A 27,669-nucleotide genomic window follows, 5' to 3' on the forward strand; every position below is an offset into this window, starting at 1 on the left:
CTGTCCCTATAGTCATTCTCCTACTAGAGTGCAAGCCTGTAGACCCAACCAGGGCTGTCCCTATAGTCATTCTCCTACTAGAGTGCTAGCCTGCAGTCCCAACCAGGGCTGTCCCTATAGTCATTCTCCTACTAGAGTGCAAGCCTGCAGTCCCAACCAGGGCTGTCCCTATAGTCATTCTCCTACTAGAGTGCTAGCCTGCAGTCCCAACCAGGCTGTCCCTATAGTCATTCTCCCACTAGAGTGCAAGCCTGTAGACCCAACCAGGGCTGTCCCTATAGTCATTCTCCTACTAGAGTGCAAGCCTGCAGTCCCAACCAGGGCTGTCCCTATAGTCATTCTCCTACTAGAGTGCAAGCCTGTAGACCCAACCAGGGCTGTCCCTATAGTCATTCTTCTACTAGAGTGCTAGCCTGCAGTCCCAACCAGGCTGTCCCTATAGTCATTCTCCCACTAGAGTGCAAGCCTGTAGACCCAACCAGGGCTGTCCCTATAGTCATTCTCCTACTAGAGTGCAAGCCTGCAGTCCCAACCAGGGCTGTCCCTATAGTCATTCTCCTACTAGAGTGCAAGCCTGTAGACCCAACCAGGGCTGTCCCTATAGTCATTCTCCTACTAGAGTGCTAGCCTGCAGTCCCAACCAGGCTGTCCCTATAGTCATTCTCCCACTAGAGTGCAAGCCTGTAGACCCAACCAGGGCTGTCCCTATAGTCATTCTCCTACTAGAGTGCAAGCCTGCAGTCCCAACCAGGGCTGTCCCTATAGTCATTCTCCTACTAGAGTGCAAGCCTGTAGACCCAACCAGGGCTGTCCCTATAGTCATTCTTCTACTAGAGTGCTAGCCTGCAGTCCCAACCAGGCTGTCCCTATAGTCATTCTCCCACTAGAGTGCAAGCCTGTAGACCCAACCAGGGCTGTCCCTATAGTCATTCTCCTACTAGAGTGCTAGCCTGTAGACCCAACCAGGGCTGTCCCTATATTCATTCTCCCACTAGAGTGCAAGCCTGTAGACCCAACCAGGGCTGTCCCTATAGTCATTCTCCTACTAGAGTGCAAGCCTGCAGTCCCAACCAGGGCTGTCCCTATAGTCATTCTCCTACTAGAGTGCAAGCCTGTAGACCCAACCAGGGCTGTCCCTATAGTCATTCTTCTACTAGAGTGCTAGCCTGCAGTCCCAACCAGGCTGTCCCTATAGTCATTCTCCCACTAGAGTGCAAGCCTTCAGTCCTAACCAGGGAGAGAACCCGATGGAATCTTTCAACAACAACTATTTTTTCTTATTGCAGTAGAAATGAAGCACAAATGCCAACAGATACGACCGGTCATAGGACAGGTCCGGGGAGAATTTAGTGAGTGATGAGAGACAAATTAAAAGCGGCCTCTCAGCATTTATAAATGTCAGGCTGGAACATGTGTTATCATGGCGTCGGGATTCTCTCAGCACTATCCTTCCACGACTCCGATAAACATGATCCAATGTTCTGTAATTCCAGCAAAGATCTGTGAGGATCTTGTGCTGTAGATAAATAAATACATATGGATAATAAACACCCTATTAACAAGTGACCGAGGCTGCCCCTGTCTCCATCATGACTTCTCAGCAAGGTCGCAGCAACCTTAGAGCTGGGAGAGAAGAACTCAGGTGTGAAGGACGACCTGGTCCTGAAACATTAGATGCTTTATAGGTTCACTATTATTGTTATTATTGCTGGATTAGTTAGGCCCTCGGCTCTTGCTGGAATATAACGGAGGCACAAGCCACGACACCAAGGTCTTCCAGACCTAATGCCTCTAATTTTACAGCTCACATAATTACCGTCCATAAAAGGCAGTAAATCGCAATGCCGCGTGCAATATTGAATTTTAAAGTGGAGAGACTGGAGCGCGGCTCAGTCTTATTATTCCCCTCTCTGCTCTTTTTCTTTCTGTACCCGAACCGTGAATTATTTTTTTTCCTTTCTGATAAGTTATGGAAATTGTTTTTGTATCCGGACATTGAAGAAATGTAATCCCAGAGAGAGCTGCAAAGCAAAGATGCACTGACGGCCTGCAAGATCCATTAGGTTTATTTAATAAAAGTATAAATGTATAGACAGTGCTGAATGAAAAGTGAATTAAACACCAGTCCTCTTGCTAACATTATAGAAGAGGCAGCCGTGTCTCTTCTAGTGAATGATATAAATACTGTGATTGGGATGTATGGGCAGTTACTCTGCTTTATGTTCCGGGAGACGATGATCGGCCAGTCAGGGAAGAACATGTCACAGAAGAGGACAGAAAGGATTGTGCTATTTGTTCCCCCCCCCGGACACCTGTACCAAGCACAATGCTGGACACAACCCCCCTCGTCAGCTCTCTGCGTCACTCTATAGAAAGATGATTCCACAGTCTATTCATTCCTATTTATTTCCCTGTGACCACATGTCCGCCCTGTACTTGCCAGCAGCCAGTTTGTTCCCATTTGTTTGCAGCCTCTCCTATAACCATTCCCCATCTGTCTCCAATAACTGCAGTCATCAGTGTGATAGACCTGGCTGCAGAGCGGACCAGTGCAGCAGAATACGGAGGACAAGGATGTCAGCGACGGTCTCTGTCCTTCACTGGGCAGCCAAGGTCATTTTCCGACTCTTCTCTGTTACGCTCCATTTATAATTGGGGTCTACTGTGACTTTCATTTTCTATAGGTATACAGTACAGTATAAGGCAGAGATGTTTTCATTGGTTCATGGTTCGCTTGTGATTTGGGACCAGTTAATTTGTGTTTAGATCTTAATTCTAAATTGAAGATTAAAGTGATAATGATAAACAGGATATAATAGCGATGAGCAGGACCACCCATAGGAGGAAGGGACCCAATGGCAGTTACTGTAACTGTAATCTTTTGGGGCCCATAAGAATTCAAACACGCTGCTCCTGAAAGCCCAAGGCCCTACGCGTCAAAACTGCACGGCCATGGGGCGGCCCGTGTGCCAGGATAGTCATTTATCAAATGAGAAGATCACTGCACAACCAGCTCCGATACACAGGTCTGCTAATCACAGAATTAGTATAAAATGCCATTTACTGCCTCTTATGTAGACATTTAATAGGAGAATGAATTAACACAAATGTTGCATTTAACTATACAATAAATATAACAAATGTTTCTCATTTGTCCAGCTGAATGTAATAAGAGTTTACAATGTATGACAGAGCACTGTGCTACATAAAAGCAGATTACTGCACAATATAATGATACCACAACTGACTCCCTGCATGAGGAGGGGGCTTCTGTGCACAGGGGGTCTCAGTTCTCCTAGCTGTAGACCGGGGGGGGGGGGGGGGTCATGCGGCCCAGTATTAAAATTTGTCAGATGGCCGATGATTTGTGATAAACTGTTGATAAAATTGGTAGCAAATTGGTAATTATAAACTTGTAAAAATAATAGTGATAAATTGGTAACAATAGTGAAGACACATTGGTGATAACAGTGGAGGAAAACAGCTGATAACAATAGTGACACATTGGAGATAATAGTGGTGATAATAGTGGGGTAATAATATACTAATAATGGGTCCCAGTTGGCTATAAACAAAATAAAAGTCCAGCAGGGAGAAAATCTCAACACATCACAAGGGTGTTTCGTTTTGTTTATAGCCAAAAGGGACCCCAACACAACTGTGAGATTCCGGTCGGCGGCCATTTCTCACTTCATCGGATAAACTGGACTTGTATATTTTATGAGGCTTTGGTTTTAATTTTGTTTTTATTAATGTCTAATAAACATGTTACTGTGAGGTAATACACTATCTCGCTATTCAACTTCTTTTTACTTATATAAAATTAATAAACTTCAAACTAAACAACTGTCATGTCTGGGAGTACCAATGTTGCACTCAATGAAATATCTTAGGAAAAGAAGAAAGTAATCTCAGTACTTCCTTGGTGTACTGTTAGTGACTTCTTGTTGTCAGCCTCATTCAGAATACCAGGGAATTGTTGCAGTAGTTTTAGCTGTAATCAGCACAGTTACTGGGACATGAAACAAACATATAACATTCATACAAAGAAACATCTGACCCACCATAAGATTTGGATCTCTGTAAGCTGTGCGGAGAAATCTGCCATGATGAGGTACTGTAGTACCAGGAAAAGTGAACTGAATATGCCCCTTGTAGTGATCATAGCGGAATTACAGTTATAAGGATTAACCTATAACATAACTAGGGGGAATATGGCCTAATCATAACTGCAGTGTAAATATGGTATATCAAATGATTCCATTGATAAATGGAGATACTAAAATGTAAAATGTGGAGTCAGAGGGTCTCTTGTATGTGTATTTGGTGACTCTGCACATCCTGGTGTTAGAAGATAGCAGTGTCACCTGCAGCAACTTCAAAGGCCCCTACGGTGAGCTATATCCTGGCATACGATGGAATTCTGACACCTGAATAGAATTTTAGGAACCGCTCAGCATGGTGTCTGGCTCAAGGAGACCATGTGCTGACTTGGCTATATTTTATATAGACAAAAATAATTCCGTTTTCAAACATGCCACTTAAAATTAATAAAAGTAGTGATCAACCGCATATTCCTCAAAAGCAATGAATAAAGGGCAGCTCATGTGTCAACTTAAGAATTCAGCCACACCCTGAGAAGTTGAGGAAATGAGTATAAGCTCGACTAATACCCTATACCTATGCATGTTTGGTATCAATAGATGGGTAAATTCATTGGGGATCTATTAATAATAAAATTGGGTCTGTTTGACACTCCACAGAAAAGTTAGTTCACATAGTAGAATTGGGTAGTAAATCAGGCAACATGCAAATGGTGATTGTAAAAAGTGTCACAGACCACAACCCCCTGGAGGTGGGGTAAGGTGTAAAGGTGTCTTTAAAAAGCTGAGACCAGTTACAAGAAATTGTCCATCTTCAAGCCAATGTACCACTTGTATGTACGTTATATTTAATCCCTTTATTTTAAACTGTTTTGCTTGTGTATGGTATGTCAGTTTTTTATTAATTGTTTTTTTTATTAACCTGTAAGCACTGTACTTTTTGTATATTAAATCTAAAAATGTAACAGTGATGTCCTAATTGCTCTAAATCAATTCACTGCTTGTCTAGAAGAGATAGATTGCTGGACAATGCTAAACCTTTCATTGCTGAGGTGTAAACTGTGAAAACATTTGTATACCAAGCCGAGTGTGTGCCTGCATGTACATCTGTGCCATAGAGCCTTGAGGGGTTAAGTGTTATCCCTTTGATTGCTGGTGTGTGGCTTGCTAAGTGTGTGTAACAAGTAGTGCCCAATGTGTGCCAGTGTGAGACAGAATATTGGGGTTCTATTGTCCTTATTCAATAGGTGGTGGCAAATCTGAAGTGTTGGGGAGGGGCGAGAGCCCTGTTTGGGGGCGATTCAGCAGGTCTATAACCTGGGTGATAGGTAAAAAAGAGACTGAGTGCTGGAATCGTGTGTAACCTCGTAAGTAAACACTTCCAAGTCACAAGTGTGCAGAGTGCGGTTTGTGACAGGTAAAGGTATTCAGGGGAGGTTCCGTGACAAAATAGAGTTGATTTATTGTTTGACGGTGTGAATAAAGGATAGGATATTAAATTACACCTCTATAAATAATAATCACTGACATCACCGCAGTCTCCACTGCCCTATACACAGTATTCCATAATATGTGACAATGATCAGCTTGGGCTATTTTTATTATAAACACATAAATTTGGGTTACATTGCCCCTAAAACTATCAGGTTACATTTACACACACCCCCTGTTAGAGGCTATAATGGAGGTCTGGCCTATATGACTAGGATGAGGCTGGAAATATATACAACAATACAACGTTACAACTAAGACAGTACAATGTGGTACTTCAGTATTCTGATACAATAACACTGTATCCGTTTGTATTTATAACACAGAGGTAACCAGGTCACCTGTCTATACACGAGATACAATGTGAATAAGGGGACACAAGGAACACACATCTGATCCAAGACATGTGTCATGCCTGTGGCTGTGCTCCCTCGTGCATACATTCATCACGCAGAGCCGGTGGCACAGACGGGAGGGAGAACATCTTGAGATGAAGAAATGGAGACGTCACTGAGGAACACGTTCCGGGGAAACGCTGTGCTTCCTGCTCACATATAATCAGCACCTCAGACATTATATAGGAATGAAAATAACACCTACTACTTCCATTAATAGGAGTCGTAAAACATGTGGCAGTGAGAGGCCGGGCCCTGGACCTCCTAGTGGTAACACAGAGGCAATCTGGGGCCCTTCATCTGCATGCTGGGGCTTGTAGTTCTACAACAGCCAGAGTGCAAAGGTTGAAGAAGCCTGGAAACATGAAATCTCGTCCATAGCGGAGGGTTTAATGCCAACGTTTCAGGCAGTAGACACAGAGCTGGATGCTGGTACCTGAGCTAAGAGATGCCATTTGGGGAATAGTCGGATATATTTAGATAAATGCCTGAAACTACTACAGAGAAGAATCCCAGTTCTGATACATAAGCAGATGAATTGTCTTCTCTGCCTGATTCGCTTCTATGCATCAATCACTAATATTCTGTGTTTTTGTCCCCCTGAGATGTATAAGGTGGATCCCACGGACATTGTACTCACACTCCTGCCTGATCTGCTCAGGACATTTCCCTACGTGATGCTGTAGTGGAGATTACCTGAGGTCCAGGTGTCTTAGTGGGATGAGGCTGTATTCCATGGTCAGGGCTTCTCTGCAGCTTCTCTTCCCCTGGGACCTGTAGTGTTACTGTCGATGACGGACTCTAATCAGGAAGCCTGATGACTATATAGATCATTGTCTTCTAGAAGCCCCTGTTAGTTCGGCTGATTCGTTCCAGAGCTAAACTTATGTAGGATACCAGAGGTGCAACAACAAGGGGATAAGAGAGAGTAGCAAAGAGAGTGGGGGTAAAAGGGGCATCCGGCTACTAACGCCATGCACCAATGAAACGGGAGAGAGCAAATGATGATCTCTCATTTGGGGCTGTTTGAATTTCACATGCCCTCTATGGTGAGACTATGATCCGTGGACATGTAACCTCTAATCCTGATCTGTTCACCAGGTATCAGTATTACTAAGTCCAGGCAGGGCACTAAGATCTTGCAAGATATTGAAGTTGACTCTCAATAATATATGACACAATAAGGGCCACTTATCAGAATGTCTCCCAGGCTTAGTCGGCACTAAGACACGGCCTCTCTCACAGATACAACGGAGTATTATGTACAAGTGAGGTGAGGAGCTCGGCAAACCTCAAAAAGTATCTGCACCTCATTCATTAATGCAAAACATCAGACTTTAAATGAGTTTTCTTAAAGATCCAATTTAACCAGTCAGAGATCTACTGACGAGCACTGTCGGGTCCTCCAATGGAGGAACAGGATCATCTGTCAGGTAATTGGGTATTAAGTAGTGGATAACTCCTTGAAAACTAATCTTCGTCTGGGGATTAACGTGTAATATTTTTTGTTCCCTGGATGAAGACCCTCCATATAATCTGTAATTTGTCCCTCAGGCCTTCACCAAAACCCTTACCCATTCTCTGCTTGTCTCCTGCCTTGACCACTGCTACCTACTGCTATCTCACCCATCTCTTTACCCATCTAAAATCTGTCCTCGGTGTTGATCTACCTCTCACAGGTCCACTTCACCACTCTGCAAATCCCCACACTGGCTCCACATTTACAACAAACTTCAAATCAAGCTTCTCACCACCTCCTTCAAGGTCCTCACCATCTCCTCCCATCTCCTGACCACGGCCGATCCTTCCCCCACCTGATACTACTCCCTCTGTATGTTCTCCAAGCTCATATCCCAAGTCCACTCCGAGTCCCACTGACTCCAATTCTCTAAGTATTGGCCTCTCCCTCTAGATTGTAAGCTCTCACGACCGATGCCCTCTCTACCCTCTGTCTCACGTCTGTACCTCCATCGTCAGCCTCGTCTGTGCTTGTTCTGTATTTGTTATACTTGTGTGATTTGTAACTCTGACTGTCCAGCGCTGCAGAGTTTTCTGGCACCTTAAAAATAAAGACTGACGATGTTGATACTATGTAACACTGCAATCCAGATTCTGACTGCTTTTCATGTAAATAATTAGTTCAGGTATTAGAAAGTGAAATGACTTTCTCTCCAGCAGAAACAATGTCCTGGGAGAAAAATTATTTATAATGACCTAGAATTCACACCATACGAAGAAAACATTCTGCTAAGTGTCTATACTTTTCTACTGTCCCTGGGGAAATATAACACAATAACTCCCAAAGTCTTATTCACATGGGCTATATAAATAAAATGCACATAGACAAAATGACGGTGAGGGGCGCACATTTAAACAAGCGGTAACTTTCTTGCTTTTTGGAACACAATATGAGAAACAAGATGGAGGGTATCACACGGAGACAGAACACGCAGGGTATCACACGGAGACAGAACATGCAGGGTATCACACGGAGACAGAACACGCAGGGTATCACACAGAGACAGAACACGCAGGGTATAACACGGAGACAGAACACGCAGGGTATCACACGGAGACAGAACACGCAGGGTATCACATGGAGACAGAACACGCAGGGTATCACACGGAGACAGAACACGCAGGGTATCACATGGAGACAGAACACGCAGGGTATAACACGGAGACAGAACACGCAGGGTATCACACGGAGACAGAACACGCAGGGTATCACATGGAGACAGAACACGCAGGGTATAACACGGAGACAGAACACGCAGGGTATCACACGGAGACAGAACACGCAGGGTATCACACGGAGACAGAACACGCAGGGTATCACACGGAGACAGAACACGCAGGGTATAACACGTAGACAGAACACGCAGGGTATAACACGGAGACAGAACACGCAGGGTATCACACGGAGACAGAACACGCAGGGTATCACTCGGAGACAGAACACGCAGGGTATCACACGGAGACAGAACACGCAGGGTATAACACGGAGACAGAACACGCAGGGTATCACACGGAGACAGAACACGCAGGACGTATGACGGTTACTCACGGGAGCAGGTGTTGGTCTGCCATTCCAGGCACTGTCCATAGGGGAAGGAGATGATGTAGGCGTTAGAGTCCACACAGCGCTTCGTGTTACTGCACCACATACACTCCATGCCGTTGCTGGTGCAGTTGGAGCAGGAGGTCCGCAGAGAACACGGTGTCTTGCACGGTCGGGCGTTCTGATTGGGGCTGACTGCACAAAAAAAGAGAGATAGATGTCAATGCAGCGTAGATAAGATACACGGCGCACACCACTGAATGCATCCGCCTATACTACCATAATGCACATCCACAAACCACACACAGAATACACTGACTGTATACACCGCAATGCTTCCTACAGTCACTAACTGCCTCATCCAATCCCTCCTCGACTACTGATTGCTCCTTACCCTGGGAACTCCATCTCAAACTGTATCAAACTCTGTAACCATCTGTCTTCAAATTTAGGCTTCCACCTTCTAGATCACTAACATGCATCCTGACCTTTACCGGAAGGAATCAAACACTCACAACAACTTATGGGCAACAATCGAAAAGTCACTGTCACCTACACATAGAGAATGCAGCCTATCCAGTCACTAGGAACCAGTGACATCACTGAGAGTGCAGCCTATCCAGTCACTAGGAACCAGTGACATCACTGAGTGCAGCCTATCCAGTCACTAGTAGCCAGTGACATCACTGAGAGTGCAGCCTATCCATTTACTAGGAACTAATGACATCACTGAGAATGCAGCCTATCCATTCACTAGGAACCAGTGACATCACTGAGAATGCAGCCTATCCATTTACTAGGAACTAATGACATCACTGAGAATGCAGCCTATCCATTCACTAGGAACCAGTGACATCACTGAGAATGCAGCCTATCCATTCACTAGGAACCAGTGACATCACTGAGTGCAGCCTATCCAGTCACTAGTAGCCAGTGATATCACTGTGAGTGCAGCCTATCCATTCACTAGGAACCAGTGACATCACTGAGAATGCAGCCTATCCAGTCACTAGGAACCAGTGACATCACTGAGAATGCAGCCTATCCATTCACTAGGAACCAGTGACATCACTGAGAGTGCAGCCTATCCATTCACTAGGAACCAGTGACATCACTGAGAATGCAGCCTATCCAGTCACTAGGAACCAGTGACATCACTGAGAATGCAGCCTATCCAGTCACTAGGAACCAGTGACATCACTGAGAATGCAGCCTATCCAGTCACTAGGAACCAGTGATATCATTGAGAATGCAGCCTATCCAGTCACTAGGAACCAGTGACATCACTGAGAATGCAGCATATCCAGTCACTAAGAACCAGTGATATCACTGTGAGTGCAGCCTATCCATTCACTAGGAACCAGTGACATCATTGAGAATGCAGCCTATCCAGTCACTAGGAACCAGTGACATCACTGAGTGCAGCCTATCCAGTCACTAGTAGCCAGTGACATCACTGAGAGTGCAGCCTATCCATTTACTAGGAACTAATGACATCACTGAGAATGCAGCCTATCCATTCACTAGGAACCAGTGACATCACTGAGAATGCAGCCTATCCATTTACTAGGAACTAATGACATCACTGAGAATGCAGCCTATCCATTCACTAGGAACCAGTGACATCACTGAGAATGCAGCCTATCCATTCACTAGGAACCAGTGACATCACTGAGTGCAGCCTATCCAGTCACTAGTAGCCAGTGATATCACTGTGAGTGCAGCCTATCCATTCACTAGGAACCAGTGACATCACTGAGAATGCAGCCTATCCAGTCACTAGGAACCAGTGACATCACTGAGAATGCAGCCTATCCATTCACTAGGAACCAGTGACATCACTGAGAGTGCAGCCTATCCATTCACTAGGAACCAGTGACATCACTGAGAATGCAGCCTATCCAGTCACTAGGAACCAGTGACATCACTGAGAATGCAGCCTATCCAGTCACTAGGAACCAGTGACATCACTGAGAATGCAGCCTATCCAGTCACTAGGAACCAGTGATATCATTGAGAATGCAGCCTATCCAGTCACTAGGAACCAGTGACATCACTGAGAATGCAGCATATCCAGTCACTAAGAACCAGTGATATCACTGTGAGTGCAGCCTATCCATTCACTAGGAACCAGTGACATCATTGAGAATGCAGCCTATCCAGTCACTAGGAACCAGTGACATCACTGAGAATGCAGCATATCCAGTCACTAGGAGCCAGTGACATCACTGAGAATGCAGCCTATCCAGTCACTAGGAGCCAGTGACATCACTGAGAATGCAGCCTATCCAGTCACTAGGAACCAGTGACATCCCAGAGAGTGCAGCCTATCCATTTACTAGGAACTAATGACATCACTGAGAGTGCAGCCTATCCATTCACTAGGAACTAATGACATCACTGAGAATGCAGCCTATCCAGTCACTAGGAACCAGTGACATCACTGAGAATGCAGCCTATCCAGTCACTAGGAACCAGTGACATCACTGAGAGTTCAGCCTATCCATTCACTAGGAACCAGTGACATCACTGAGAATGCAGCCTATCCAGTCACTAGGAACCAGTGACATCACTGAGAATGCAGCCTATCCAGTCACTAGGAGCCAGTGACATCACTGAGAATGCAGCCTATCCATTCCATAGGAACCAGTGACATCACTGAGAGTGTAGCCTATCCAGTCACTAGGAGTCAGTGACATCACTGAGAATGCAGCCTATCCATTCACTAGGAACCAGTGACATCACAGAGAATGCAGCCTATCCATTCACTAGGAGCCAGTGACATCACTGAGAATGCAGCATATCCAGTCACTAGGAGCCAGTGACATCACTGAGAATGCAAGCTATCCAGTCACTAGGAGCCAGTGACATCACTGAGAGTGCAGTGATGTCACTGCAGTAGGAACCAGTGATGTTAGTTCATCCCACAGAAGCTTCCTCCACTACACACATTTACCCAATATCCTCATACACACTGAACACCATCTAGTATCACATATTATCATATACTGAACACAAACACATGGTTTATTTACCAGTATAGGTAATACACTAGAAATAGGAGTCATGTTAGTATCAATGTAATAGGAAAACAAAACCGTAAACCCAGAATCATTATGCAGATACACATTGTATTTGTGTCTGTGATTTTCTATTGACTCGTATATCTGCACCGTGCTAATACCATCTCCATAGTCACAGCCGGGATATAACAGAAGCTGGAGAACAGTCATCACAAGAGTGCGGAGCCCCTTTCTCCAGTGATAGAGGAACACAGTATAACCTCTCCAAATCACTGAAATACAATTAGAGGCAGGCATGCGGAGTGTGTGAGAGCCTGGATAATTCAGTTACCTTCATACACATTACAGAGATATTATCATGATAGCATAGAGCACTGAGGCAGGATGACCTTCAGCCCCAGCTGCCGTCATTAGCTAACAGCCTGGTGTGGTCTCCTGGGTTGGAATCGAAGGTGGAATCGAGTGCAGAATTTGTTACACATAATTATTTTTAGTATTTCAATGCTTTCAAAACATAATTGCTGAAGAAACAATAAAAATTGTATTGTGTCATAACAGAAAGGGGCAAATGTCATAAAAAAGCAAGAAATTTGGAACGAAAAACTAAACCTCTTCCAGAGAATTCTGATGGTTCGTACTAATAATGTGAACCCCCTACATTCCGTAGAGCGAGACCTGACCCGACGTTTATACTGTCAAAGTATTTACCCAAAATATATTTACTTTTATACAATGTTTCTTTAAAAATGGGTCTATGTTCCTTCATTTAATTTCTTACAGTAACTGTTCTCTTGCTTTTCCCCACAGACACTTGAACTAGTGAATATTTCTCACAGATTATAAACGTTTGCCAAGGATGTTATTATAAGTTTCGGTGTTTGAGTTACACTGTTGTGTCCCCTTTATATCTACACTTGTGAGTAAGGCTCCGAAGGAGGAAAATCTGCTTTTACTTTGAGGTTTAGTCATTCTGTAGATGGGACAACGCGATCACAAACACAGCAGCTTCTAAATGGGAAACGTTTTTCTTTCACAGGGCGCTAGAAGATGTCTCCGTTGAAGTTACAGAGCGAGTAATGAACCTGTAGCAGATTTAATAAAGCCCAGAGGGACATGAGGCATAACAAAAGGTGAATGACCCCGGAGGAGGCAACACACAGAAAGGTACAAAAAGCCAATTTATTGCGACAATGCGAGAAACAAAGCAGGAGGGGGATACGTTGTAAATTAGAGGAGACACAAAGCGTGGACGGTCACTAACTGCGCTCATTACACGGACCAGTAGAGCTGAATCTAGGACCGCTCAGCTCTCTAGGGCCCTCTGTAATGATACAGGTAACACGGGAGAGACATTAATGGGGAATAGATGACTGCGGAGTCGCAGGTAACAGTGCAGAGATGGGACACAACTTTATCAGACAACACTGAACATTCTATGAACATTAAAACGTTACATTGTGTCTGTATTCGTCATAACAAAAGAATAAAAGCTAAAGGGACAATCAATAGACTCTGTTTGAATTTCCAACCTTCAATCCAAGCCAAGTGATCCCCAAGCTTGAGGGAGCTCTGCTAAGGGCCACGGACAAATGGTTTTACTTTATCTTGGTTCTATAACAACCAATTCTACCTATGAAACTCATGGGACAGAGGAGCAGAAAGTGAGATATGTGTATTTAATAAAGTGATTAATGTGGAGAGGTGGTATCAGGTGGATGATGTCTAAGGGATCTGCGCTGTATGTTTGTGGGTAAGAGGAGATTATTACAAATATAATATAAAAAAGAAAAGCGTCAAGTAAATCACGATTACATATATAGCACAGTGTACAAAAAGTGACATCAGGGAAATGTCGCTTGTGGCCGTTTTACGCTCATAAACATGTATTTAACTGCCAAGATTGTGATATTGTTTAGTTGACTTTTATTGCTGCTGAGGATAATCTTAGAAACAAGCAGAGTAGAGGTCATCTAATAGATAGTTTTATAGGTGCAACAAAGTGCAGAAATTGCTAAAAAAAAAAGATATCACACCTAGTAGACAAGATAATAAAATGCTCAATAGAGGGTAGAGATCTAAACATGAATCTTTCTTGGAAGAAACATTATACACTACATTTCCACTACATTCTATACACTATACAGGCACATAATATAAACACAGCATTATCAGCAGAAAGACAATGTGTTTGAAAATCTATAATAAAAACCCCATGACATGAGTTATATCTGATCTGATCCCCACCATTCCGCAGTAGGGAGTGTCCAAAACCATCTTGAAACTGACGAAGCTAAAAATGCTAATAAATGTACTACCTCAAAATAACCCTCAGTCTGGTCAATATTAAATCTCATGAAAAGAAAAGCATTGTGACTCAGGCCTTACAATAAGCTCTTATGCTCAGCATACACATGGGACCAGTCTGTATAACTGTGACTTGGCAGTTGCTGGACTTGTTAATGTCTCAGCAGCTGCCAAGTCAGAAATCTGTTATGTGATCTATATACAAGGTTTTATAGCACATTCTGATGTATATCTTGTTTCCATTTCTAAATAATGACCAGATGTATCAATGTATAATTGTACAATTCCCAAAGTGATGCTGGGAAGCTGGAGGTAGAGGACAATACAACATTTTCATGCACCACCCCTGACGATATATGATTTTACTGGATAGAGGAATATCCTTTTCATACACAGATGCGCAACACCTACCAACTTGCTTCTCGCACACCAGTCCGTCCGCCATGGCGGTGCAGGGGTTCACCTTCAGCCCCGCCACCTCAGCTTTCTCCAAGTAGGCACAGAACCCGGAGTCACTGGGCTCCCCAGGCAGCCACTGGAGGGTGGTATTGGTGAACGGGCATGTATCCTCCCAGCCCCAATAGGACACATTGATCTTCCGTAATCCCACCCAGGGCGACAGTTTCTGCAAAGAAATTGAGGAGAATGTAATTCCGATAACAGCCGATGACGTCACACACTGACAAATCTACGGTATCTATGCCGGGAAATGAAACTGAGACCAAGGGGTAAATGTATCATGCTGAGAGTTTTCTGGCGGGTTTGAAAAGTGGAGATGTTGCCTATAGCAACCAATCAGATTCTAGCTATCATTTTGCAGAATGTACTAAATAAATTATAGCTAGAATCTGATTGGTTGCTATAGGCAACATCTCCACTTTTCAAACCCGCCAGAAAACTTATTATAGAAGCACCTGCATATTATGTGGTGCTTTACAACTAGGAGAAAAATACATTAATAAAGGAAAACTGGGCATTAGCAGATAAGAGGGCACTGATTGCAATATTACAATTTTAACCACAAGCAACTTTTATACGTTTGCAAATTACATAAATATGCTGTGACAAGAGATGCACCAAATCCAGATGTTAGGATTGAGCCAAAATACCAAATTCAATCTAAACCCTATTTGAAACTTTAAAATGATTCAATAAAAGGCCAAGTGATATAAAAAATAAATACGGTACATATTTAACACCGAACCTGAAAAAGATCCAAACAAAGGATTCCGCTGTAAAAAAAACCCTGCTATACACCCTGAGCTGTCTATAGAGCCCAGATCGAGAGCGCCCCCTGCTGTAACCCGTAGAGACGCTGGTTGCTATAGGTAACAGCACAAATAAACATGAGATTTAATGAGCCATATCTTCCAACATTGAGAAAATTGTCTGTTTACACCTTCTCACAATCAATATATTGGGAGGTAAAATGCACATCTCCAATTCTCCCTAATATCCAGGGAATGTCCCAGGATTGAAGATTTGTCTGTAGAGATTTTTATCCCATCAGTATTTACCAACTGCACAACTAAATGCTTCATACAGCACAGAACAGGGTCAGGGTTTTGAATACATACAGTACGGTGGCTCAGTGGTTAGCACTTCTGCCTCACAGCACTGGGTTCATGAGTTTGATTCTCGACCATGGACTTATCTGTGAGGAGTTTGTATGTTCTCCCCGTGTTTGCGTGGGTTTCCTCCGGGTGCTCCGGTTTCCTCCCACACTCCAAAAACATACTGGTAGGTTAATTGACTGCTAACAAATTGACCCTAGACTGTGTGTGTGTGTGTGTGTGTGTCTGTGTGTGTCTGTATGTGTGTGTCTGTGTGTGTGTGTGTGTGTGTGTGTGTGTGTGTGTGTTGGGGAATTTAGACTGTAAGCTCCAATAGGGCAGGGACTGATGTGAGTGAGTTCTCTGTACAGCGCTGCGGAAGTAGTGGCGCTATATAAATAAATGGTAATAATAATATGAATGTGGCCCACGCTATTCGTAGAGCGTATATTGGTAGTGTGGCGGGGTGTGTAACCACTGACCTCCGGGGCTAAGATACCGCTCAGAGGGGCATATTTATCCCATGGCGATAGGATTCACCATGACATTGGCCCATTTAACAAAGATCAAGACGGTACCGCCACAATCTAAGGGCGGCGGTAAAAGAAGATCACTGGAAAAACGATTTACGCTTTGAACTGAAGGGGCACATTCACCAGCTCTCCGTACGTACATCACATTCTGAAAATGTTCTATTTAATGTCATGTTACCCGAGATTTCATTCCCAGAATGCTGAATTATGCCGCAAAACAACCTTTTTTTGTCTTGAACATTTATAAAGCTGCTGTATGTTTGTGTCACACTGTGTCCTATGTACCAGACAGCGGGAAGCAGGACGTTCTCACTGACAACATATATTTATATACAGACATATTTTTAGGAGCTTTGATCCACATTAAAAAAGCCTCTCTGGTACACAAATACATTGTTTTGTCTGCCGTAAAGCCCCAGGAATCCTCCAATATTCATCTCTCTCTATTGTACTGACCTTGTACGCAGTGTCTAAAGCACAATACTTTAATGCAAAGCATAAAATCTGCCCTGACAGGGTAATGAAAGAAAAGGATGGGGAACGTTTCAGCGGGATTATGAGGATTTTACAGCATTTCCGTGCGTCTCATACAGAAACGGCGCAGATTAACCCTTCCTGTGAGCTGCCGACACATTCTACTGACTGCGGCTCTGTCTCTAGCTGGAAGACCCAAGAAACATTATCATCAACATTTATTGACATAGCGCCAGCAGATTCCATAGTGCTTTAATGTCTAAAATTGTCTAGTTGGTATATTATTAAGACAGAGAGGCCGGGAGAGAGAGAGAGAGAGAGAGAGAGAGAGGCAGAGGGAGAGAGAAAGAGAGAGAGAGGAAGAAAGAGGGTGAGAGAGAGAGAGAGAAAGAGGGTGAGAGAGAGAGAGAGAGAGAGAGAGAGAGGCAGAGGGAGAGAGAAAGAGAGAGAGGAAGAAAGAGGGTGAGAGAGAGAGAGAGAGGCAGAGGGAGAGAGAAAGAGAGAGAGGGAGAAAGAGGGTGAGAGAGAGAGAGAGAGAGAGAGGGAGAAAGAGGGTGAGAGAGAGAGGGAGAGAGAGGGTGAGAGAGAGAGGGAGAAAGAGGGAGAAAGAGGGTGAGAGAGAGAGAGGGAGAAAGAGGGTGAGAGAGAGAGAGAGAGGCAGAGGGAGAGAGAAAGAGAGAGAGGAAGAAAGAGGGTGAGAGAGAGAGAGAGAGGCAGAGGGAGAGAGAAAGAGAGAGAGGGAGAAAGAGGGTGAGAGAGGGAGAAAGAGGGTGAGAGAGAGAGGGAGAAAGAGGGTGAGAGAGAGAGAGAGGCAGAGGGAGAAAGAGAGAGAGGAAGAAAGAGGGTGAGAGAGAGAGAGAGAGAGGCAGAGGGAGAGAGAAAGAGAGAGAGGAAGAAAGAGGGTGAGAGAGAGAGAGAGAGAGAGAGAGAGGGAGAAAGAGGGTGAGAGAGAGGCAGAGTGAGAGAGAGAAAGAGAGGCAGAGGGAGAGATAGAAAGAGAGACATCTAAAGAAAAAGAGAGAGAGAGGCAGAGAGTGTGTGAGAGAGAAAGAGGGAGGTAGGGAAAGAGAGAGAGAAGCAGAGAGAAGAGAGTGGAGCAGAGAGAAAGATAGAAAGACAGAGGAAGAAAGAGAGTCAAAAAGAGAGACATATAATGGAAGAGAGAGGAACAAAGAGAGTGTATGAGAGAGAAAGAGAGTGGCAGAGACAGAGAGAGAGAGAGAGAGAAGAGGAATGAGAGACAAAGAGAGAAAATGTGAGAAAAATAAAGAAGCAGAAACGCAGAAAGAGAGAGTGGGGAACAGACATAGAAATAAAGAGAGAGAAGAAGAAGGATGAGAAAGAGAGAGACACACAGGGAGGAAGAGAGGAAGGGAAGGAGACAGAGAAGAAAGAGATACAGAAAGAGAAAGAGGCAGAGAGAGGTTGAGTCTATGTGTGTGTGAGAGAGGGAGAGACAGAACTAGAGAAAGGGAGAACAAGATAGGATGTGTGAGAAAGAAGTAGGGCCTGATTCATTAAGGAAAGCAAGTAACTTTGCACCTTGGCAAACCATGTTGCATTGGAGGGGGAGGTAAATTTAAAATGTGGGGACAGATTTATAGCTGGGGTAGGGCATGCCCTAGATCAACTTTATATTTCAGTGTAAGAATAAAGCCATCATGTATGTGTGAGCTACATGAAAAGTCAGACAGTATTTATCTTATGTGCAAAATAATAAACTAACGTGCACCCCTTGCATTGTAACATGGTTTGTCCAAGATTTACTCCTATTATTTGCTTTCTTCTGATAAATTAGGCCCATAGTGACATCCAGGAATAAACTGTTATCCACAATGTATCAATCTATTTTTGGGGTCTTACACCTACTTTAGGCTGAGTTAGGTCACCCACGGTGCTGTTGTGTTCTATGTAGTTTCTCTCTATAACTGGGAAAATAATATGAAATCCTGCTCTACTGACACTGAATGCACATAATGATATCTGTCTGTACGTGCACTCTACAAAACATGCGGTGCCCAGAGAGCAGACACCCTCTCACCCCGCATCCTCCCATCTCTGGGCGGTCGCCCCTCTGTCCAGACGGAGGGTTCAGAGGCGGCCTGTCAGTCACACACCACATAGACCATTTCCTGAGTCTGAATAATCCCGTTAATTTGTCTCAGTCACAGTTTGAGGCTGCAGATAATGATGAACATTTGTTGCGGTTGTAAAGTGAGTATTATGGAACATCCCCGGCCGATACCAGCCCTCATCTGCTCCTCACTCGCAGTCATAGTTCTGGGGGCCAAGAGAGCGTCCGACCAGATTACCACAACAGATGAGTTTGATAAATAATTTATAGTGACAGGTTGAGCCGGAGCTGCGGCGTTAGTAATGGGAGAAGGGAAGATCTTCAATCTGTAGTTCTCCTCCTCCAACAGACAATGGTCACGTTGTGGAATCACTGAGTGCAGGAGACCAACACGTCTGATGGATACATTGTGTCACACAGAATCCTTGTGTCTAACGTCTCTCTCTTCCCATCATGCTCACACCATGGAGGATGGAAGATAAAGGAGATTACTGTAATAGGCGACTTGATGTCCATTCCAGACGTCCAGGTGGACAATGAACTAATTACACAGCGGAGGCTGGACCAATATTCGAGATATAAAGTCACTGGGAGCTATGGACTGTCACTGAGGCATGAGGCACAGATTAATAGTCTGTACATGTGATTACCCTGCCCCTCTAATGTCTGTGTAAGAACGCAGACTATGACTGATTAGACGAGGAGAGAGGAGACAGAGTCTGTTACATTAATGTCCATGCGACAAAATAAACCTGTAATACAACCACTAAGCGGTGTTATTCATCATCAGGGCTAATGACATCATCACGCTGACATCACACATACACTTGTCACGTGACAGCAGGCACACATGAGTGTTATTGGGATTGGTGTTATAGAATCAGTCTCCCCCTCTATCAGCTCAGAGTAATGCTCTCCAATAGGTGCTGGTGATGGAGTCAGTGGTGGAAGTGGGGGGTATACGGGGTATGTCATACTGCCACCTCTTATACTGCTACATTGTAACACTATCACATTACATTATATATTATATATATATATATATATATATATATAGAGAGAGAGAGAGAGAGAGAGAGAGAGAGAGAGAGAGAGATGCCCATAGGTTGGATGGACGCTGCTGCGTGCACTGCCGTCTGGCATGCCCTCACTGTACACTGACTACGTGACTATACACCTCCCCCCCCCCCCCCATTCTCCCCATGATATCATAGGAAGCGTCATTTACATATGGCTGTGTATTGTGTTCTCCGGCGTCTGTTATGGATTCGTGTTTGCGCAGAGTAAACAACGCAAAATGCACAACGTAAATGGACTTATGTTCCTTAATGAATCAGGCCCTCAATTACATGCAAATTATCACAAAATGAAAAACAAAATGAAAAAGTGTACTTTAGTCAAAAAGAAACAATAACCTATATTTCTGGTTGGGCCATGTAAATAATGCTCACAATATAGAGAGGTCTGTGTGATGCTCTAAACCATACTTGCCAACTCTCCCGGAATGTCCGGGAGACTCCCGCATTTTGTGAGAGTCTCCCGGACTCCCGGGCGAGTGTGGCAATCTCCCGAATTCTGCCCACTTCACTAGGAAGTGCCCCACTTCCTAGTGAAGTGGGCAGAATTAGATCCCAAACGCCGCGATTCCCGGTGAATCGCGGCGTTTGGCCCCGCCCCCGCTGTCAAATGACGCAATTTGCGTCATGACGTCACAGGGGGCGGGGCCGATATGACGCGATTTCGGCCACCCCGCCCCTTCACGCCCCCCTCCACTGGCTGGCTCCCGGAAGGGAGCTGAAGAAAGTAGGTAAGTATGCTCTAAACCAGCGATTCCCAAACCCAGTCTTCAGGGCCCCCTAACAGGGCAGGTTTTCCACAAGTGATATCATTATACCACCTGTGGATCTGTTACAATGTATCAGACAGTAATGATTACACCTGTGCTCCAGCAAGGAGATATGGAAAACCTGCCCTGTAAGGGTCCCTGAGGACTGGGTTTGGGAAACACTGCTGTAAACTGTCCAAGCTTAACAAGTGCTCACTGCACAACTCTCATCCTGGTGTCACCGGAAAGTGTGATAAAGTGTCACTACCGGGGCAGTAAGATCACTGTGAGACAATCAGGGTGTGATTAGATCACTGTGAGACAATCAGGGTGTGATAAGATCACTGAGAGACAATCAGGGTGTGATTAGATCACTGTGAGACAATCAGGGTGTGATAAGATCACTGTGAGACAATCAGGGTGTGATACAATCACTGTGAGACAATCAGTGTGCGATAAGATCACTGTGAGACAATCAGGGTGTGATTAGATCATTGTGAGACAATCAGGGTGTGATTAGATCATTGTGAGACAATCAGGGTGTGATTAGATCATTGTGAGACAATCAGGGTGTGATACAATCACTGTGAGACAATCAGGGTGTGATACAATCACTGTGAGACAATCAGGGTGTGATACAATCACTGTGAGACAATCAGGGTGTGATACAATCACTGTGAGACAATCAGTGTGTGATAGGATCACTGTGAGACAATCAGGGTGTGATAGGATCACTGTGAGACAATCAGTGTGTGATAGGATCATTGTGAGACAATCAGGGTGTGATTAGATCACTGTGAGACAATCAGGGTGTGATTAGATCACTGTGAGACAATCAGTGTGTGATAGGATCATTGTGAGACAATCAGGGTGTGATACAATCACTGTGAGACAATCAGGGTGTGATTAGATCACTGTGAGACAATCAGTGTGTGATAAGATCACTGAGAGACAATCAGGGTAAGATTAGATCACTGTGAGACAATCAGGGTGTGATACGATCACTGTGAGACAATCAGTGTGTGATAGGATCATTGTGAGACAATCAGGGTGTGATACAATCACTGTGAGACAATCATGGTGTGATACAATCACTGTGAGACAATCAGGGTGTGATAAGATCATTGTGAGACAATCAGGGTGTGATTAGATCACTGTGAGACAATCAGGGTGTGATTAGATCACTGTGAGACAATCAGTGTGTGATTAGATCACTGTGAGACAATCAGGGTGTGATACAATCACAGTGAGACAATCAGGGTGTGATACAATCACTGTGAGACAATCAGGGTGTGACACGATCACTGTGAGACAATCAGGGTGTGATACAATCACTGTGAGACAATCAGGGTGCGATACGATCACTGTGAGACAATCAGTGTGTGATACGATCACTGTGAGACAATCAGGGTGTGATTAGATCACTGTGAGACAATCAGGGTGTGATACAATCACAGTGAGACAATCAGGGTGTGATACAATCACTGTGAGACAATCAGGGTGTGATACAATCACTGTGAGACAATCAGGGTGTGATTAGATCACTGTGAGACAATCAGGGTGTGATAAGATCACTGTGAGACATTCGGTGTGTGATACAATCACTGTGAGACAATCAGGGTGTGATACAATCACTGTGAGACAATCAGGGTGTGATACAATCACTGTGAGACAATCAGTGTGTGATACAATCACTGTGAGACAATCAGTGTGCGATAGGATCACTGTGAGACAATCAGGGTGTGATACAATCACAGTGAGACAATCAGGGTGTGATTAGATCACTGTGAGACAATCATGGTGTGATAAGATCACTGTGAGACAATCAGTGTGTGATACGATCACTGTGAGACAATCAGGGTGTGATAAGATCACTGTGAGACAATCAGGGTGTGATACAATCACTGTGAGACAATCAGGGTGTGATTAGATCACTGTGAGACAATCAGGGTGTGATAAGATCACTGTGAGACAATCAGTGTGTGATAAGATTACTGTGAGACAATCAGGGTGTGATTAGATCACTGTGAGACAATCAGTGTGTGATAAGATCATTGTGAGACAATTAGTGTGTGACACGATCACAGTGAGACAATCAGGGTGTGATACGATCACTGTGAGACAATCAGGGTGTGATAAGATCACTGTGAGACAATCAGTGTGTGATAAGATCACTGTGAGACAATCAGTGTGTGATAAGATTACTGTGAGACAATCAGGGTGTGATAAGATCACTGTGAGACAATCAGGGTGTGATACAATCACTGTGAGACAATCAGGGTGTGACACGATCACTGTGAGACAATCAGGGTGTGATAGGATCACTGTGAGACAATCAGTATGTGATACAATCACTGTGAGACAATCAGGGTGTGACACGATCACAGTGAGACAATCAGGGTGTGACACGATCACAGTGAGACAATCAGGGTGTAATATGATCACGATGACACAAGCAGTCGGTGATACGATCAGTTACCTGCACTGTATACTTCTGCATCTCATCCAGGACAAAGTCCACTTCTTTGGAGCTGGTGAGGGAGGCGAGGCTGCCGCTAAGATTGTGGCAATATACCCTGGCATTGTCGTAGCTGTCCCGGCTGGAGTTGATACGCAGACAGGCGTCACCCACGTGGCTCCACCCTTCTCCGCATAAATGGGCTACGATACAAAAACAGACATCATGAAATTTCTCCTCTGTTCGGTGTATCAGCCTCACTGGGTTCACTGAGAGGAGCATTGAGAGGAGCACTGAGAGGAGCACTGAGAAGAGCATGAGGGAGATATAGAGGATAAATGTCACAAATAAGCAGGTAATTCCACTATGTGGATACTAACATAACAGAATAGGTAATGAGGAGAGAATAGGGAATGAAGAAAACAGATGGAGAAATCTGGGGGGCAACATGTGTGAGGGGTGGGGCACATACATATGAATGACCCGAGATCAGACTCATACCCGGCAAGGCCTGGCACTCCTGCTGCCGCTGGTCCCACTGGCAGTTTAGGTTGAGGGAACAGCTCTTACAGCTGGTCAGCTTGTTACAGATCTGCTCGTTTCTAACATAACACTTGGTGTAATTCTTCACAGACTGCAAAACATCAATACAGAGGAAACCACAAACAGTGTTACAATAAGTTACAGCGTACACATGTAACTGCTATTATTACAGATCCTATATGGGGGGGGGGGGAATCTATCTCAACACTATACCACAGACCACAACTAGACATCATATTCACCTAACTGTAACATTAATAGTACACAGAACCGTTATAAACAATAAGGTGGGAATAAACATTTTTAATGCATTCTCAGTGATGTCACTGGTTCCTAGTGACTGGATAGGCTGCACTCTCAGTGATGTCACTGGTTCCTAGTGACTGGATAGGCTGCATTCTCAGTGATGTCACTGGTTCCTAGTGAATAGATAGGCTGCACTCTCAGTGATGTCACTGGCTCCTAGTGAATGGATAGGCTGCACTCTCAGTGATGTCACTGGTTCCTAGTGACTGAATAGGCTGCACTCTCAGTGATGTCACTGGTTCCTAGTGACTGGATAGGCTGCACTCTCAGTGATGTCACTGGTTCCTAGTGACTGGATAGGCTGCAATCTCAGTGATGTCACTGGTTCCTAGTGACTGGATAGGCTGCACTCTCAGTGATGTCACTGGCTCCTAGTGACTGGATAGGCTGCACTCTCAGTGATGTCACTGGTTCCTAGTGACTGGATTGGCTGCACTCTCAGTGATGTCACTGGCTCCTAGTGACTGGATAGGCTCCATTCTCAGTGATGTCACTGGTTCCTAGTGACTGGATAGGCTGCACTCTCAGTGATGTCACTGGTTCCTAGTGAATGGATAGGCTGCATTCTCAGTGATGTCACTGGTTCCTAGTGACTGGATAGGCTGCACTCTCAGTGATGTCACTGGTTCCTAGTGACTGGATAGGCTGCACTCTCAGTGATGTCACTGGTTCCTAGTGACTGGATAGGCTGCACTCTCAGTGATGTCACTGACTCCTAGTGACTGGATAGGCTGCACTCTCAGTGATGTCACTGGTTCATAGTGAACTGCTGCATTGTCATGAATATTGATTCCCTCTTGTGTGTGAACGATGGGTAACCTCTAATTATTTTGGGATTTTTACTCAATACGCCCCTCACAATAAGACACTGTGTTGTTACCCCCCCCCCTTCCTGTCTATAACACAAGGATGTAAAGTCCCTCCCACAGGGGCGGATGGATTATGACAGGACAATGAGCTGGATTCTCACCACACTGCAGTTGCTGGTCAGCGACATACACTTCTTGTCATCACACCACTGGCAGCCGTTGGTGTTGGCGCTACAGCTGGCGCAGTCGGTGTTTTTATAGCATCTGTCGTCTGCTGGCGCTGGGGGAAGGAACATGACAGGTTATCTTATCACACTTAGACAGATACAACTCTTATTATTCATCATACACAAGGAGAGGGGAGATGTCAGCTAGCGATTGGACAGAATCAGATCTCCACGTCTAAGACAGCATTTAAAAGAATATATACAAAATAAAATAGAAAAAGAGCGTAAAAAGTGTTGCACAATTTAATACATTTTACAATTCAATAATATAAATGATTAAAATTTGATGCCTGAAATCCACACTGGAGGAGAAGCACCCACTGATTCCAAGGACACTTTTATTGTACATCAATTACTGCAACTAATGAGTTTGTTTCCCTTGTTTCTGCTCAGTGCACCCCAGGTAATTACGTCACAGTATATATATATTTTCAGGATATAGTAGTTTTCTGACGGCTCGTGCGGAGTGTGTATATATAAATGTGTATATTGTGTGTTCTCTCTGTTACTATAATTATTGCTTTCCCAGCTCTTCTATTCCAGATAAAATTGACATTATATTCTGCAGTTTCTCCCTTTGAGGTCAGACAGCAGTGATCTCACATTACTGGGCACAGGGGATGCTGAATGTACTGTACGTTGTCTGTTCTGCTCCCAACTAGCTGAACACTGGACAACGGTGCCCACAGTTGTGTTTGTTTTAGAGACTTGTTTTGCCCATAGATGCTGAAATTTGTGCCCAATTAGGTCTAAAACAGACGACATCTTACTTCTATAGCTGTGATATAGGTATAATAATATAGAGTAATACGTCTATGTAGTATGGCAACGGGCCCCTCTTACCGGATTTGTTGGGACAATGTGCCCGGAGCAGGCTGCTGCTGCTGGTGTGCGCGGTCTCCCATGACACACAGTGGCTGCGGTCCCACAGACAGCTGATGCCCTGTACTGCGCCAGTGCACAGTTCCTGAGTGTGAAACGCATCGCAGCTCGGAGGTTTATACACCAGGATGTCATTAAGAAGTACGCTGGAGAATCCTCCAAATATATACATGGACCTGGCAGAAAACACAGTTACACAGAGTGGTCTCTCTCTCACACTAATATAACGCGTTTCACCAAGATCAGGTACAGACATAGAGAGGCAGAGGGCTGGAAACACAGAATAAATACTAGTCCTCGCCCTCTAGTGATCAATACTAGACCCAGCCCTCTAGTGATCAATACTAGACCCCACCCTCTGGTGATCAATACTAGACCCCGCCCTCTAGTGATCAATACTAGACCCCACCCTCTGGTGATCAATACTAGACCCCGCCCTCTAGTGATCAATACTAGACCCCAACCTCTAGTGATCAATACTAGACCCCACCCTCTAGTGATCAATACTAGACCCAGCCCTCTAGTGATCAATACTAGACCCCACCCTCTAGTGATCAATACTAGACCCCACCCTCTGGTGATCAATACTAGACCCCGCCCTCTAGTGATCAATACTAGACCCCAACCTCTAGTGATCAATACTAGACCCCACCCTCTAGTGATCAATACTAGACCCAGCCCTCTAGTGATCAATACTAGACCCCACCCTCTAGTGATCAATACTAGACCCCACCCTCTAGTGATCAATACTAGACCCAACCCTCTAGTGATCAATACTAGACCCAGCCCTCTAGTGATCAATACTAGACCCAGCCCTCTAGTGATCAATACTAGACCCCGCCCTCTAGTGATCAATACTAGACCCAGCCCTCTAGTGATCAATACTAGACCCCAACCTCTAGTGATCAATACTAGACCCCAACCTCTAGTGATCAATACTAGACCCCGCCATCTAGTGATCAATACTAGACCCAGCCCTCTAGTGATCAATACTAGACCCAGCCCTCTAGTGATCAATACTAGACCCAACCCTCTAGTGATCAATACTAGACCCCGCCCTCTAGTGATCAATACTAGACCCAGCCCTCTAGTGATCAATACTAGACCCCAACCTCTAGTGATCAATACTAGACCCCAACCTCTAGTGATCAATACTAGACCCCAACCTCTAGTAATCAATACTAGACCCCACCCTCTAGTGATCAGTACTAGACCCCGCCCTCTAGTGATCAATACTAGACCCAGCCCTCTAATGATCAATACTAGACCCAGCCCTCTAGTGATCAATACTAGACCCCGCCCTCTAATGATCAATACTAGACCCCACCATCTAGTGATCAATACTAGACCCCACCTTCTAGTGATCAATACTAGATCCTGCCCTCTAATGATCAATACTAGACCCTGCCCTCTAGTGATCAATACTAGACTCATTTATCTAGACCCAACCCTCTAGTGATCAATACTAGACCCCCCCCCCTCTAGTGATCATTACTAGACCCCACCTTCTAGTAATCAATACTAGACCCAGCCCTCTAGTGATCAATACTAGACCCCGCCCTCTAGTGATCATTACTAGACCCAGCCCTCTAGTGATCAATACTAGAC

The 27,669-nt window shown here is 44.6% G+C and overlaps 1 protein-coding gene across 3 annotated transcripts in view; it reads right to left on the reverse strand.

The window, feature by feature from the left end:
* ATRNL1 (attractin like 1) overlaps positions 1 to 27,669 on the reverse strand; it is a 489,225-nt gene that overhangs the window by 328,782 nt on the left and 132,774 nt on the right. For all 3 annotated transcript variants that reach the window (XM_075215604.1, XM_075215603.1, XM_075215602.1), the window contains 6 exons: positions 26,023 to 26,237; positions 25,114 to 25,232; positions 23,796 to 23,928; positions 23,316 to 23,497; positions 14,789 to 15,002; positions 9,057 to 9,245 (listed from right to left, as the gene is read on the reverse strand). In XM_075215604.1, coding sequence (XP_075071705.1) covers positions 9,057 to 9,245; positions 14,789 to 15,002; positions 23,316 to 23,497; positions 23,796 to 23,928; positions 25,114 to 25,232; positions 26,023 to 26,237 — 1,052 coding nt within the window. The remainder of the gene's footprint in view (positions 1 to 9,056; positions 9,246 to 14,788; positions 15,003 to 23,315; positions 23,498 to 23,795; positions 23,929 to 25,113; positions 25,233 to 26,022; positions 26,238 to 27,669) is intronic.

The sequence above is a fragment of the Mixophyes fleayi genome, chromosome 6 (assembly GCF_038048845.1).
Source record: "Mixophyes fleayi isolate aMixFle1 chromosome 6, aMixFle1.hap1, whole genome shotgun sequence".
In the NCBI taxonomy this organism is placed as follows: Eukaryota; Metazoa; Chordata; class Amphibia; order Anura; family Limnodynastidae; genus Mixophyes; species Mixophyes fleayi.